At 38.9% G+C, this 15,858-nt stretch overlaps 1 protein-coding gene across 1 annotated transcript; it reads right to left on the bottom strand.

Annotated features, from left to right (window-relative positions):
* Positions 1–6,667: 6,667 nt before the first annotated feature.
* LOC131314795 (cytochrome P450 93B2-like) lies at positions 6,668–14,525 on the bottom strand. Its single transcript, XM_058343646.1, has 2 exons — positions 13,592–14,525; positions 6,668–7,908 (listed from the first exon to the last, which is right to left on the bottom strand). Exons 1-2 carry the CDS (start codon positions 14,492–14,494, stop codon positions 7,231–7,233), a joined length of 1,581 nt encoding a protein of 526 aa, XP_058199629.1. The 5' UTR covers positions 14,495–14,525; the 3' UTR covers positions 6,668–7,230.
* Between the last annotated feature and the right edge of the window lie 1,333 nt (positions 14,526–15,858).

Genomic DNA, 15,858 nt, shown 5'->3' with positions numbered 1-15,858 from the left:
TGAGTCCACACCTTGGCCCAGCGGAGTTCATATCAACTAAACCCCTACACAATTACATATAATTAACTCATCTTAACAGATCCAATTTCGTACGTAGTAGGTGGACGAGCATTTTTCTGTTTTTTGTTTTCGTAGGGTCGTGAGGTGGATGGAACCGGAACCGGAGAACCTGCCAAGCAGGGGTGCTTGGCAGGGGTGCCGAGCACATCTCGGCCGTCCAAAAGTGTTTTGGACGGTTCAGATGTAAAGGTATCGAACGGATTTAAAAAAAAAAAGGAAAAGGAAAAAAATGTTTCGATCCGGGCCGTTGTTTCCAAGATGAATAGCCGGATTGACCGCTCAGCACCCTCTTGGCAGGGGTGCCGCTCGGCAAGGTCCCCGGGTCGGGATGGAACCATTTAAAAGGCTACATGAATGTTCTTTCTTTTTAGAATTAACTTTTTTCCCCTTTTTTTGGTAATGCAGGGTGTTTCAGATCAGCTTACACGCACTTCGAATTAATCTCTGTAGTGCATATATAAGTGCTTCAAGCATTTGATCCAACACTTGCTATGCTTGTTTCCTTTCACTCCTCACGATCTACCCCCGATTACGTATCTATGACACCAAATTCCGTCAAAAAAAACCACCCTTTCCGTTATCATTTGTCCAAAAAAAAAAAAGAAGCAAAGAAAGTGAGTTTTACTTTCCAAATACGGGAGACAATTCCTCCCCTATCCCTCCCCCAAATCTCAGTGGAAGTATTGGGTTTTCCTTTTACTCCATAGCCGTTTCACATGTTTAGGCTTGGGATAAGGTTGCTCCAAAAGTTATTGGTAAGGAAAATCGAATATAAGACCTTAGGATGAAACAAACACATAAGTTTCACACCAAAACCACTGGCCAACCCCTTGGGCTAGCTTTACTGCTACTAACAACTTTTATGTGAAAGCAGTACATAATTTCATTTATTCTCCTAAAACTAAAGATTTCAAAATACAAGTGCGGCATCAAAAAATTTCTCTTGCTCACGAAAATTTAAGTACAAAACCTTTCCCCGTTTAAGTTTGAAGGAAAACGAAGGAATTGATTTCGGCAACTACGTACGAAGCCCAGCCCCACAAGGTTTCATCTTAAAATCAAATGTCATGACCTTTACTATCTGGTAATTAAACATGATTCGTACTACACAAGCTTATACTAATATATACAATGAAATTAAATGATGGGGACGCACTTACCCAAAAAAAAAATGATGGGGATGCAGATGTCCGGATATAGATTCAGACACGCACAAATCTGTTCGGAGTCAATTATTAACATGTGTGGAGTCATGCATCTTATTATTACAAACCAGAACCAACGATGTTAACAGTAGCTGCCTAGGCATATATAAGTGCCTCAAGCATTTGATCCAACTGTAACGACCCTGATTTTTGGTAAATAAAAATTTCGTTAAATATTTAAAATTTATTTTTATTACTTGGATTTGCTACTAAATTTTTTTTTTAATTTTAATAATCCGTCATAATTAGATTTGAGACTTATAAAGTTATATATTTTCACGCCGAGTAATCTAGTCATTTTCTAAAGACAAGTATGCTTATAAAAGCGCTTGTATATTTTCCTAACAAGTTAAATAAAATCTTTAAATTATATTTCTTGGCTAGAAATCCTTACTTGGCTAGTAGAGTTAATTTCCAACCGACTAGTTGGACAAACCAAACTATCATTTCTCCTAGTTACACTTCCCGAACTCTAATTGGACCTTTTTGACCGTCTTGGAGCCTTCTGAACCCCCCGAACCCTAATTGAACCTTTAGACTTTTAGGGGTAATCATTATACCCCATGACAAGTCATTTCAAACCCTAATTATTACTAATATTCCTTTACCCCGTGGTCCATAATTGTTAGGGGAATTTTTATCCCTTGGACAATAGATTTCCATGACTAGTCATATCAAATTATTACCGATATTCCTTTACCTCTTGGTCCATAATTGTTAGGGAAATTTTTATCCCTTGGTTAATAGACCTTTGACTTGCCAATAAGCATGACAAGACAAGTCATACTAAGGGAGTCATCATTTTGCTTCCAAAGGAAACAAGACTAGCCTTGCCATGCATGCACACCTATGTCCTAGCCTTAAGCCTAACTATCTTAAGTTTTACTTTCCTAGACACACATATATATACTCTTTTATATATATGTACCGAGAGAGAGAGAGAGAGAGAGAGAGAGAGAGCGGGGGGGGGGGGGGGGGGAGGGAGAGTGTAGTGTGTGCTTGTGTGTTGTACACTCCAAGCTACCTCTTTAGCCCTATTTTAGCCTTAAGCCCTATCGACTAGACAACCCATTTCTAATCAATTTTCTAGCATAGAATCCTAGCCTCATTACCCTAGATTTTGACTACAAACCTAGACTAGAATTGACCATACATGGAAGGCTATACCTTAGCCTAATCAAACCCTACCTTAGACTTGTAAGACTTGCCATGATTACCTAGATTTACCCTAGAAAGCATAAGATCCTAGTTAGTTTATAGCCTTAAGCCTAAGAAGATTGGACAAGACAAGACTTGGCATGCTTTCAAGCTTGATTGGACATGACAATGGAGCAAAGTCCATGGGAGAAAGGAGAGAGGGGGGGGGGGGGGGGGGGGCGGCCATAGAGGAGGAAGGAGGAGCTCAAGTGTTGGCTATAAATAGCACCCCATGCCTTCCATTCAACTCACACCTTCACTCACTTCTCTCTAGAAACCATTTCCATTTTTCAGACAGCTTACTGCCCTCCACAAATCTTCATTTTTCTCCTGCTTAAAGTAGTTTTTGGAACCAACTCCCTTCGGAAAAGTTGTAGAGCACTTCGAAACCTTCAAGTTAGACCCAAGAACCATCCAAATCGGTGAAGAAATGACAAAAATATTGGCATCCGAAGTTCAGTAAAAATCTCGGATTTCTATTTCCAGACAGCATATTGTCTTCTTCTTTCTCACCATTTTTCTTCTACCTAAAGTAGTTTCTAGGATCAACTTCCTTCACGAAAGTTGTAGAACACTTCGAGAGCTTCAACTTTGACCCAAGAACGATCGTATTCGGCCAAATATTGACCAAGTTACTGCCATCCAAAGTTTGGTCCAGATTTGCGAGTTTCACCGCCCGTAGAAAACTTTCAACTAGCTTATTCGGCCCCGACTAGTTTCGGATCAAGGTAGATTTTCTCTACTCACTTCCCTAAGTATAAGTAGAACCCTAGTCCAATAACTCTACGTATAGTTTAGAATCTACGTTAGAAAGTAACATGTTCTTGATTCAAAGTATCAATATCATAAATAAGATTATCTATTGTTTGGTTTCAAGTAGATAAGCTTATCGTTTAAAATGCATGATTGTCAATAAGTTTATCTCACTAATGGAGGTATGAGCATGTTAGATAAATGACTTTGTCTTAAATAAACATATGTTGTATTGAATTTCTCAAAAAGTAAGATAGAACGATTTTCGAAAGATAAGATTTCAACGCTTGATTTGAAGTATTCATATTTTGATCTTTTCGAGCATGCTTAGTAATATTGAGTTGAATGATCTTGCTAGTATAGTTTCAATGAATGAGTTATGCTTATTTTTGTGAAAAGTCCTACCGCGGAGTCTATGCATGAAAACGTGACACGGAAATCGGGAAAGTTAGAAACATGACACCTAGGGTGTGGTTAACGAAAAGGCGTGTTTTGAAAAGATGAAATGTTTTGGAAATCGCAATGTGGCCGGACATGGTAGCCCATTGTGTGGTGTGTGTTTTGTGTGCCAATGGGAACCCGATGCGGCGGAACCATTGTGAGGATACTCGGGAGACCGGAACAGCGGAACCGAGGTCGGGTGTGTGGCTTGGTTATCCGCGGAGAGGAGCCAATGTAAAGTGTGCCAATGGGAACCCGGTGCGGCGGAACCATTGTGAGGATACTCGGGAGACCGGAACGGCGGAACCGAGGTTGGGTGTGTTAGAAACAGATTTTGAAAATGTTGATTTGGTTATGAAAAGTGAAAATGGAGACACGGTCTACGATGAGTCGCGTAGGAGAAATACAGAAAAACATGGACACTAACGATACTTGAATAGTGAATGTGGATGTGTGATTGTTACTATTTGTCGTTATAATTTACTGTTTGTAAGCTATGAGTCAGTGGGTAGGGTTTATTCTATTGAGCTTTTGTAAGCTCACGGTGTTACCTTTGGTGACCCTGACATATTATATTGGTGGCGACGCCGGTATAATGTGTCAGACCTCATAGATGAACAGGGTGAACACTATACCTTGGAAGCTTTCGGAGCCGAGGAACTGGCCAAAATGGAAGAAGAGGCGGAGCAGTAGATAGCAACCCTAGTCTACCCTCCTTTTGTTTAATAAAGTACTCTTGGGAGAATTATGTTGTAATATTGAGCTAGACTCTATTTAGATTTTCAATGAAATTGCCTTCTCTAACGTACCCAAAATTGGGACACCAACACTTGCCATGCTTGTTTCCTTTCACTCCTCACAATCTACCCCCGACTACGTATCTATGACACCAAATTCCGTCAATAAAAAACACCCTTTGTGTTCTCATTTGTCCAAAAAAAGAAAAAAACAAAGAAAGAGAGTTTTACTTTCCAAATTCGGGAGACGATTCTGCCCTATCCCTCCCCCAAATCTCAGTAGTAGTATTGAGATGCCAATTGTGCATCAAACCAATAAGGAATTATAGATAATCCAAGGAGGAAAGTTACTTGCTTCAATTAAACAATACTGAAAAAACCAAATGAGTTGGCCTAGTCAAGGCCAGCAACTTAGAATTTGCTCTTACTTAATGGTCTCAGTCTTGAAATCTTTTATCATATGCTGTCAACTCTTGTGTGACCATTCTATACATATGGTCTTAATGGTCTCAGTTTTGACTCTAATTAGACTCCGTTAGTGGGCGATTTTATTGGTATCCAAAGTTTTAATCGAGTTGCGCTAAGCTGACCCAAATATTGAGGGTTTATTTTTGGTGAAATTACATTGAGACTCCCTCATCTATACATTTTGGACACAAACACCCCCTAACCTTTAAAAACGCCCACAGACACCCCCTCATCTACTAGAAACTAAAAAATCACAAACTTTGTTAATGGAATGGCTAAAATGACAAATATACCCTTGTCATAATAACACTCACACAAATATACCCCTGTTATAATAACACTCACGCATAAAAAATCACAAACACCTAATTTTGACTCACTCTCCTCTTTGCACTGTCTCCCCTATATCTCAGACCTAACCTTTCTCCCCTTACCTCCCTCCCCTCTTCACTCCACCCCTCCATCTCTGGCCAACCCCAACTCCGGCCAATCCCATTTTTGGCAAACCCCACCTTTGCTCGACCCCCTCCACTCCCCACCGTCCCTGCCCATTCCTTTCCGTCCGTGCTCAAGTTATGTTCGAGAATCACAGACCCAAAAATCTGATCAAACCATTTTTTAATTGTTGAGTCTTGTGCGGCTTCAAGAGAAGATTTCAACACACCAAGACCCATCGACAACGGAGGTGTACAGAGGTAGCAAGTGCCATTCGACGGAGATGTGTGGAACACGGCATTATAAATAGTTTTGGGCAAATAGATTAGCTTATGTAGATGGATCATCAGATCTCTACATGCATCCCTCAGCCCTGAATCCGAATCCTTCAGCCTCTTGACAATGTGGGCAATGATTTTGGTCAAATGGGTGGTTGTTGAATCTGGGTGGGCGGCACAGAGGGCGGCTAATAGGCACAGGGACTCTTTCTTGATGGAGGTTTTGTTGGGGTCAATGGTTGCGTCGTAGAGGCAGTTGAGGAGCATCGGGACGGCATTGGGGGTAAGGGTTTGGATGATTCTTTCGAGATCTTCCGCTGCAATCTGGTTGGTGTCCCTATCGGAGAGCTTAGAGAGAGAAGTGAGGATTCTTTGCTTTAGTTCAATAAAGGCCATGTGGGATGAGAGAGAAGAAGATGGAGATTTTGACGGTGGGGTGATGGTAGAGGTTAGAGTTTGGGATTTTGAGGATTTGGGTGCCTATGAACCCATTGATAAATTTTGAGGATTTGGATTTTGAGGGTTTTGAGGAGGGGAGAGAGAGAGAGAGAGAGAGAGAGAGAGAGAGAAAGGAGATGATAAATGAAGGGTTGAGAGGTACATAGATTTGTTTTAGGGTATTTTTGTCTCACAAATGCCAAAAGCACTAGCACGTGCCATTGAAACAAACGGCAATCCAACGGAAGGGGTTAACTTGGGTAACAGTAATACATGAGGGGGTGTCTGTGGGCGTTTTTAAAGGTTATGGGGTGTTTGTGTTCAAAACGTATAGATGAGGGGGTCTCAATGTAATTTCACCTTTATTTTTTGGATAGTAACCCGAGTACTGAGTTACAAACAAAAAGGAGAAGCAAAGAAGAATGTTGACACAATAGAGCCCGTTTAGTGCGATAGATTGAACAAAAATTACTGTACTATGTTTGAAACTTGTGGAAAAGTAGGGAAACTGCTTGGAGTGCAAAAGGGTAAGAAATAAAGGCAGAGTACCTGTTTATTAGTATGCACTCACAAAAAACCGTGAGATTTGTTGTGAAAGGATGATAAAAGAGAAAAGATTAATTACTCATGTCTCTGTTTCACATGATTTTCCCTCTATAGCTTATGGCATCCAAACATCACAATGAAAAACTCTAAAATCTTTTATTTATATTATTCTTACATACAAATATATTAAGATATAAGATTTTGATTTTCGCATTCCGCTTTTTACTGATGGTGCTCCACTTTGTTTATGAAGTTGCTAGTAACTTCACGTTAAAAGTGGAGCTTCATCAGTAAAAATTGGAGCGCGAAAATCAGATTCCTAAGATATATGCCACCCATGGGCTAAAATGCCTCTATGTACCAGAAGTTTTTGGGTGCCGAGTGGATATCAAGTGGCGTTACTTGCCGGCGATCCAAATTGTCCAAAATTCTCTCTCTCCCCGCACCCCTCCACTCTCTGTCCTATTTTTCTCTCGCTAAAATCCGGACCGTCCAAAACACGTTTAGACTGTCTGGATCACCGACGAGTACCACACGTGTGGTACCTTATTGGCACCCAAAATATTCTACTATGGACGGTATATTCCAAGAACATAGCAGAGTTCATAATAGAAAAGCTTATTGTATGCATTTGGATCTACATATATATGGCCAACTTGTGTGTAGGGCAAACTACGGATCAAAAAGGCTGTCAAGTAGATCCATACGTGCTACTGGCATGCACACAAGATCATTGGCCCTAGGCGCCGTCAACCCGGGCCGTTCAGTCATGTCAACAACTCCATCAGTACCATTGATATTCTCTCCCTTCGGATCTGCCGCCACCTTCCACTCAAAACACTGTATCGTTGCCGCGAGCACCGTGGGCAGTTGTTGCAGGGCCAGGGATATCCCAGGGCAACCTCTTCGCCCGGTGCCGAAAGGCAGTAACTGGAAGTGCTGCCCCTTGATATCTATTAATCCCCCAGCTAGATCATCCTTTCCGGCACGCAAGAACCGCTCGGGCCAGAAGTCCAACGGGTTTTCCCAGTACTTGGGGTTTCTTCCAATAGACCAAATGTTCACAAATAGCATGGTGTGAGCAGGGATGTTGTATCCATCGATTACGCAGTCTTGTACCGAGCTTCTTGTGAGCAAGGGGATTGGAGGGTGAAGCCGAAAAGTTTCCTTTACGATCGATTGGATGTAAGGAAGATTCGGAACGTCCGATTCGGCTACTAACCGATGTTTCCCCACGACGTTATCCACCTCTTCTTGCGCTTTCTTTAGAACTTTTGGATTGTTGATTAGCTCTGACAATGCCCATTCAAGTGCGACGGCTGACGTATCCGTGGCTGCCGTGAAGAAATCCTGAAAGAGATGATCGATAATACAAGCTAGGCAAAGAGTTTAAAACGTAAGTACATATGGTCCTGAAACTAACTCCTTAGCAAAGAGAAGGGGAAATTGCATTTTAGTGGAAGTTGGGGCAAATAATGCCCAACTCATGGAGAGGTTATTTCGAAATTACATAAATATGGAACGGAGGAAAAAAAATTCCCCATACATGAAACGGAGGAAAAAATATTCCCCGTACGTGGAGTTGGTTGTAATTGAATCTGGGTTTCCTAAGTTGTCATTTCTATGAATTTAAGCTGCCCCTTATATGGACCTAAATTGCCCTTTCTATGAACCTAAGTTGCCCATTTTATATATTTTCTGGGTATTCAATTTCTTGAGCATTTTTTCAATCTCCTTACCATTTCTATTATTTTCTGAGAAATGTGGGATCTTGGTTACTTGCAAATTTGGGTGAAATAGACCAACTAAAATTCTCCATGCATGAAACGGAGGAAAAATAATTTCCAAAACATGAAATCGGTTTGTAGCTGTCAAATCTGAGTTTGAACCTAAGTTGTCCCTTCTATGGATCTAAGTTGCCTCTTCTATGGATTTAAGTTACCCCTTTTATGAATTTAAGTTGCACCTTATTTTTTCTAAGAAAAGCAACCAGTGAAGTAAATTGGTAGCTAGTAGCATCACTTCTTCACATTCAAGTAAAACCAAACAAGAAATTTCAAGTGGTAATTCCTAGAATTTAAAAGCAAAAGTATAAAATGGATGTTAGAAAACATATATCTTATTTTCTCTATCATTTCTCTTTCTAAAAAATTACCCAAAATACACTAATCTCAAAGTATTTTAAAAACTCAAATCTGCAAGTAACCCAGATTTCAAATTTCTCAGAAAATAATAGAAATGGTAAGGAGATTGAAGAAATGCTCAAGAAATTGAATGCTCAAGAAGTTCATAGAAAGGGCAACTCAGGTTCATAGAAGGACCAACTTAGGTCTATATAAGGGGCAACTTAGACTCATAGAAGGGGCAACTTAGGAAACCCAGATTCGATTACAACTAACTCCATGTATAGAGAATAATTTTTCCTCCGTTTCATGTATGAGGAAATTTTTTTTCCTCCGTTCTATATTTATTTAATTTCAAAAAAACCTCTCTATGAGTTAGGCATTATTTGCCCCAACTCCCACGGAAATGCAATTTCCCCCAAAAAGAATGAACCTGACAATGTTGTTAATTAACCAAAATGCAAAAAGTCAAAAAAAGTAGGGTAACAAGTTTGGAAGATATTGTACTATGTTAGGTAAATAATCCACCGTTGTGCTTTTTTTCCAATGGTCAAGATTGTCCGGCATTTTACACGCACCTAGACTAATTTTTTTTTCGATCCGATTAAAGATATGTCATTTACACCAGGACAAAAAGATTCACAGAAGATTTCTCTCTTTGCGAAATAGCCCCAAAAAATTTTGAAGTATCAAGTTTCGTACTCAAAATGCTTAGTTTATTGCTCATCCTCGTTCCTGCCACCTGAATTATTAAGATTAATCAACCGGCTTGCTTTTGGTCAGAAAGCTATTTTTTGGGAGCTTCTAAAACCAAACGAAGTATCTTACAACAACCCCCACACCAACTTAAAAAAGATTTCAACACCTGAATTATTAGGATTAATGTTCCCTTTCTACCCATCCAAGATTTCAAACCTACCCTAACTCGTAAGTCCTAAGACTCACCTTCTAGTACCTCCTACTCCTCACCGCCATCTTTTAACATTGTAACCTAGTATAAAAATAGGACCGGACCTGGGCCAAAGTCTAAGGTGCGGCCGCTTTAGGCTCAAACATTTTAGGAAAATTAGGGCCTCATTTTCCCTAGAAGATATGTACATACGTTATATATCTTTTGCTTCTCATGTACACGCAATATCATTCGTTGGTCTAGTGGTGCGCGCTCATACTTTAGATCTAAGTGTCCCATGTTGGATACCCAGGAAGGCTAATTTTTTTGCCTTATTGTTCTGTCCCATTTTGCCATTTGATTTTCTGCCTTATTTTTTGGGGTGGAACTAGTATAGATAAAATATAACTTTTGCACCACTTATATAAAAATTAGGTAGTTTTATTGGTAGTAGATGTTACTCTAAGTCCAACGTTCATAAAAGCACACCATAAATGTTTGGCTAGTTTTTTTTTAAATTTCTTTTCATTCTTTTTAATCATATTTTTAATATTAACTGAATGAGTAAATCACTGTTGATAATAAATAAACCAAAATAATTCAACAAAAAATGATAAAAAAGGTTAAGAATAAATAACTTTGTATTGCTAAAACTAGTCTTCATACGAGAGTAAAGTTATTACATGATTAGTTAGAAAAAAAATCCGTAGCATGAGCAGTGCTTCGTTATGCTTGATTCATTTTTTATGGTATAATTTTTTAATATTATTTTTAGTTAAATTATAGAACTTAAAATACCATGTATAATCCTTCATCTTGTATTAGTCCCCCTATCCTTTCTTTTTTTTCCATAAATCTAGAGCCTCAATTTTTATTTCGCTTTAGGCCTCACAAATGTCAGGGCCGACCCCGTATAAAATTAAGAAAATCAAAGAGCTCGTCAATTTTTATTTTTTTTTGCACCCATTAATATCTCGAAGTTACCCTCATTCCTATGAATCCTATCGCATCTAGACTACACCCACCCTTTCCATTTTCCTAATTTTTTCCTTATCCTCAATCCCGACCTCTACACCTCTCTCCGCCCATCCTACCCAAGACCGACATATATATAACGACTAGCACGCCTTTGCACCTCTCTAACTTTGGGAAACGGTCGGGGTGAGTGCTGTGCTTGGTGTGCACCATACCCTGTTCCCTAACTTAAGAAGGATATATAAACTTGTAGTATTAATTTTTCTTTTTACACCAACAGGCAACAACAATTTCAACCTTTTCTTTGGTAATAATAAAGGTATAATTTTCTATTTCGCTACGCCCATCCTACTATAAGGGGTGCAATACTGCATGGACTATGGGTGGCGCTGGTGGTTGCAGGAAGCGGGGAAAATGGGGGGTGACAGTGGATATTTCCCAAAATACTGATATTTCTCAAATGGGTGGTGCAAAAAGAGGGAAAAATTTTATTTTTTGAGTTTTTTCTTGAATATTTCCCAAAATACTTGTGTAAAAGGAATAATTTTTAACTCTTCCGATTCTTCTTATCGAGACGAACCAATAATACATAAAAGTTTGACGCAAAACTAACAAACGCGAAAAGAAATTGAATAAAGACAAAACCATAGTGAAAATTTTGAATAAGGAAAAAATTAAAAAATTGTGGTCCACAACTTATTGGTTAGTGGAAACGCCCTAAAGTTTGTTTAGTTTGGGTTCTGAGATAGGTTTTTGGCGTAATAAATGGGAGCAAAACTATTTCTCTATTTTGGAGGAAATTCCTACTCCAACTCATACTCTCATTTCTCATTTCTCATTTTTCCTTCAATCATCAATCACTCTTTACAATTCAAAAAGAAATTTTCAAAAATTCCCCCCTAAATTCTCCATACTTCTAACATTTCTCTCTCTATCTCTCTCCACTTATTACCCCTACTATTTTTCAAAAAAAATTTCAAAAACCAAACCAAACATAGCATTAGCTAGTGCAAATCTAATACCTTTTGCATTTTATATTCAAAAAGTAGTTTTGGAGGATCCTTTATCTCTTTTTCCCATACTCTATATATGGAGTATCAAATTTTATCCTCTAAAATAGACAAAGAAATAGAGGATGAGTTGGAGTAGGAATTTCCTCCAAAATAGAGAAATTGAGCAATTAAGTAGTTTTGCCCCCACAAATTCAGAAAAAATCTTTACCGATATCGGGTTGAGCTGATTTTTTACAAGGGTCCATAAAAAATGTTTCGAAAATAATGGGTGGTTCGAATCATCTTTGTGGGACCTGAGATGGGCTCCACAAAACTCATATGTACATGGAATGTACAAATTCATATGTACCCATAGCTTTTTCCATAAAATAATTATAGAAGCACAAACAAAAAGTACCCAAAATATGTATGAATGAGCAAGATTTAATTACCTAAGGGGGTGGCCTAACCTATCTGGTGAACTTTTATTAATTTTGTGTCAATTGTCTTCCAAATAATTATTTATTCGTCTCGACAAAGGAACCAGAAAACTAAAAACATAATGTACACCTTGAAATACAAAAATAACTCTCAAGAAGCACGCTTGTAATAGATTATTTACGTCTTTAGTAAAAATTGATAATAATATTTTACTTTCTGACCAGTGACCCCATTTCCATTTTAAGAGTAGTAGAATAATCAATAATCAATTAATCATGAGTCCTTTTTTTTTTCTTAACAGAAAATAATCATGAGTCATCTTTGCCGTTTTTGTATACAGAGATCCTATGGTCAATTTATTAACGGTTGTGCTAATGGGTGCTTATTTCATGCGTGCGTATTCAAATTTTTCCGTCCATGTTTCAACTTTTTCGGAAATGATACTCACACAATCGTTGTATGTGTTGTGTAATCAATTCTGACCGTTCAGATGTGTTTAAACGCTCTAGATTTTAAAAAAACTTTTCAAAGGAAAAATTTGAACGAAACTTGACCATTTATTACAATAATGGACGGATGAAGATTGATTGTGTTTGATGTTTTGCACAACTATTGTGCATGTAGCATCTTTGCAACTTTTTCCCTGACACATGCTCAGCGTGCTGCACAGCTACGTGCTGTGCAGCGTGCTGCGCGGCCGCCGGTGCCGCTTTGCCGACATCAGCCCGACGATCGGAGACGTCCACTGCGTAGAGCTCGTCAAGTACTACAAGTGTATCAAAAATCAACCTGATCAAATATCGTTAAATACTTCATCGGAATACATATAACTTGGAAAAAAAATGAATCCTAATGGATATGAAACACTAGATCAAAACCACTGAATCCATTCTTTTCGAATTATATGTGTTCCGATGAGGCACTTAACGATATTTGATTGGATTGATTTTTGATACACTTCTAGTACTAGACGAGCTCTACGCAGTGGACGTCTCCGATTGTCGGGATGATGCCGGCAAAGCGGCACCAGTGGCCGTGCAGCACGCTGCACAGCACGTAGCTGTGCAGCACGTTACCAGCATCCCCTAAACAATCATGCCTATCATGTACTTTTCACAAATTATAACTTTAACCCAGATATTGTACTTTACCTCTATCATTTACCCTGCTTCTTCTCCTCTTTTCTCTTCTCATTGTTAAACTCGTTTGATTCACGGATTTTTTTTAGGAATTGATTTCTACACTCTCTTTTTTTATATCCATATTTTATTTTTTATTTTTTTAGCAAAAAATATACATATACCTCCAACATTAAAATCCAAAAAAAGAAAGTGTGGTTATCAAAAAAAAAGAGTGTAAAAGTCAAATCTTTTTTTTTTTTTTTTGGCAGTGTAACCTCTCAAAACCCCTAAGTTCAAGGGTTGGCTTTTTTTGCGGATCAAAAAAAAAAATTTCCCTTTTGTTTTTGGGCAGTCAATAAGATTATAGGGTTAGTTGTTAGTAGTGCTGCAGAGCACTCCAAACTAACAAATTTATGTGGGGTCTAGTTATCGAGTGGCGGTACTCTCGAAATAATATTGAGTAATGTCACGATAGCAAGCAAAAGTACCAACCAGAATCAAGGCCTTAACGTGATCTCTAGTCAACTTGATCTCCGAATCTTCATTTTCTAAAGCATCAACCAGTATGTCAAGAAAATCTTTCACACTCTTGCCATCTCCATTCTCCTTCCTCATTTCTTCCCTTTCCATAATAATCTTCTCCAGCAAAGCATCGTACCTTGCGTATATATCCTCGCACCGTTTCCCAATCCCCTGCAAATCCCACCTCTTCAAAAACCAGATAAAATCCGACAAATTGAACTCCCCAAAAATCCTCGACACCTCCCGAACCAGAGTCCGGGCCTCGTCGGCCTCGCCTTTGGTACCCGAGGACCTAATGCCCAGCATTATTTGTGAGATAACATTGTTTGTAAGCTTTAATAGCTCTTCGGTTACGTTCACAGCTTCACAAGCCTTGGCCTTTTTCGTTAGGGTTTGAAGGAAACAGAGCAACTCTCTGTTTCGAATGGGGCGAAATTGATTTAGATTGCGATTGGCCAAGAGCTCGTGGCTGACTAGTTTCTTGATGAACTTCCAGTAAGGGCCGTGCGGGGCGAAGGCGAAGGAGGAGTTGTAAGTGAGGCGGTTGATGGCGGTGGAGTCATGGCGGGTGGAGAAGTTGAGCTCGTTTGTTTTGAGGAATTCTCTTGCGTATTCGGGAGTGGAGACAACGACGCAGGGGACGGAGCCGAGGCGGAGGTGGATGAGGGGGCCGTGGAGGGAGGAGAGGCGGTGGAAGGAGCGGTGGATGAGGGGGGAGAGGAGGTGGAGGTGGCCGAGGATGGGGAGGGAGAAAGGGGTTGGTGGGTGGTTGTGATGGAGTGGTGGTTTGGTTTTTTTGAAGTGGTGGTGGAGGGCTATGATGAGGAAGGTGGAGAGAAAGAAGGTGGCAAGTTGGATGGGACCGAGAGTCATGGCTTTCGAGATAGTAAAACTGCAGAATGGAATGGAGGGCCGGCGGGCTTAATGAGTTACTGTAGTATTTATAATAATAATAATAAGACCATTCGTCGTAATCGACATTGCATCCATTATTAAAGGCCTAAGTGAGATGTCCCTGACCGTTGATCAAACCAGACAAGAATTTTCACAACAAACACAGAAATCTCTTGTCTTGAAGTGCCAAGAAAGAAGAGCTAGCCGTATAGGCCAATATAAATGCAATCTGAGACCGGGACTTTGGAGCATGCATGCGCAGCTGGCAATCCAACTATATATATTAACTGTTCTAGGCCAATATAAATGCAATCTGGGACCGGGACTTTGGAGCACGCACAGCCGGCAATCCAACTAGTATATAACTGTTCTAGTAACTGTTTTTGACATTTGTTAATTTTTTGCAAAATTTTTATGACTTGTTGATTCGTCTTCAAAAGTTATTTTTATTTTCATTTTTAACCAAATATTTTGAAAAATAGTCACTTTTAATTTGGCGTAAAATTAACAAATGCGAAAATAAAAATGAATAAGAAAAAAAAAATACCCTTTTACAATAAGTGCAAAAAAGTTGTTGGCGGAATGGGAAATTACTTCAGCCATTTAATGCAGAATGCACAAGAAGCCAACATTTTTCCTTTTTTTTTTTTTTTTCATGCATTAAGGCTCCATTTGTTTGAGTGTAAAATGTTTTTTGTAAAATGTTTTACCTATTTTTCAGTGTTTGGTTGTGTAAAAAATGAAGAAAGTATTTTACAAGTAAAAAAATTGAATGAAAATAACTTACCCTTAAATCTTCCGTAAGTTATTTTTCAAAATAAACCCGCTGCCTTCTATTGCAATTTTCACTGCTCAGTTTCTTCGATAGTTAGTCTTAACCCACGTTTAATCCTAATATTCTCAGATCTCTACACCAATTAAGCTCATTCTCTCTCTCTCTCTCTCTCTCTCTCTCTCTCTCTCTCTCTCTCTATATATATATATATATACACACACACACACTATTTTGTCGATTTTTGAAAATATTTTTCAAGTGCCAACTAAATGTTAAAAAATAAAAGATTGAAATTTATTTTCTTAAAAAATATTTTACATAAAAAATATTTTACATCATAAAACATTTTACATCAAAACAAAAAGAGCTGGCCAAAACCCAACAAATACTAATATTTCCCTCCTCACATGATTACGACAGAGGAGCTGGGGGAGCTCTAGTCTGGCTCCATGCCATGTAGGTGCTACCTGCCTAACTCGATCAACCAATTGATAGGTTACTTTCAAAATTGCTATGGGTACACCATTTGGTGTACACCAAATGTACACTGCCTTCTATAGAATCCACT

This window comes from Rhododendron vialii, chromosome 13a (genome assembly GCF_030253575.1).
Source record: "Rhododendron vialii isolate Sample 1 chromosome 13a, ASM3025357v1".
Taxonomy (NCBI): Eukaryota; Viridiplantae; Streptophyta; class Magnoliopsida; order Ericales; family Ericaceae; genus Rhododendron; species Rhododendron vialii.
This window is presented reverse-complemented; position numbering and strand designations above follow the sequence as displayed.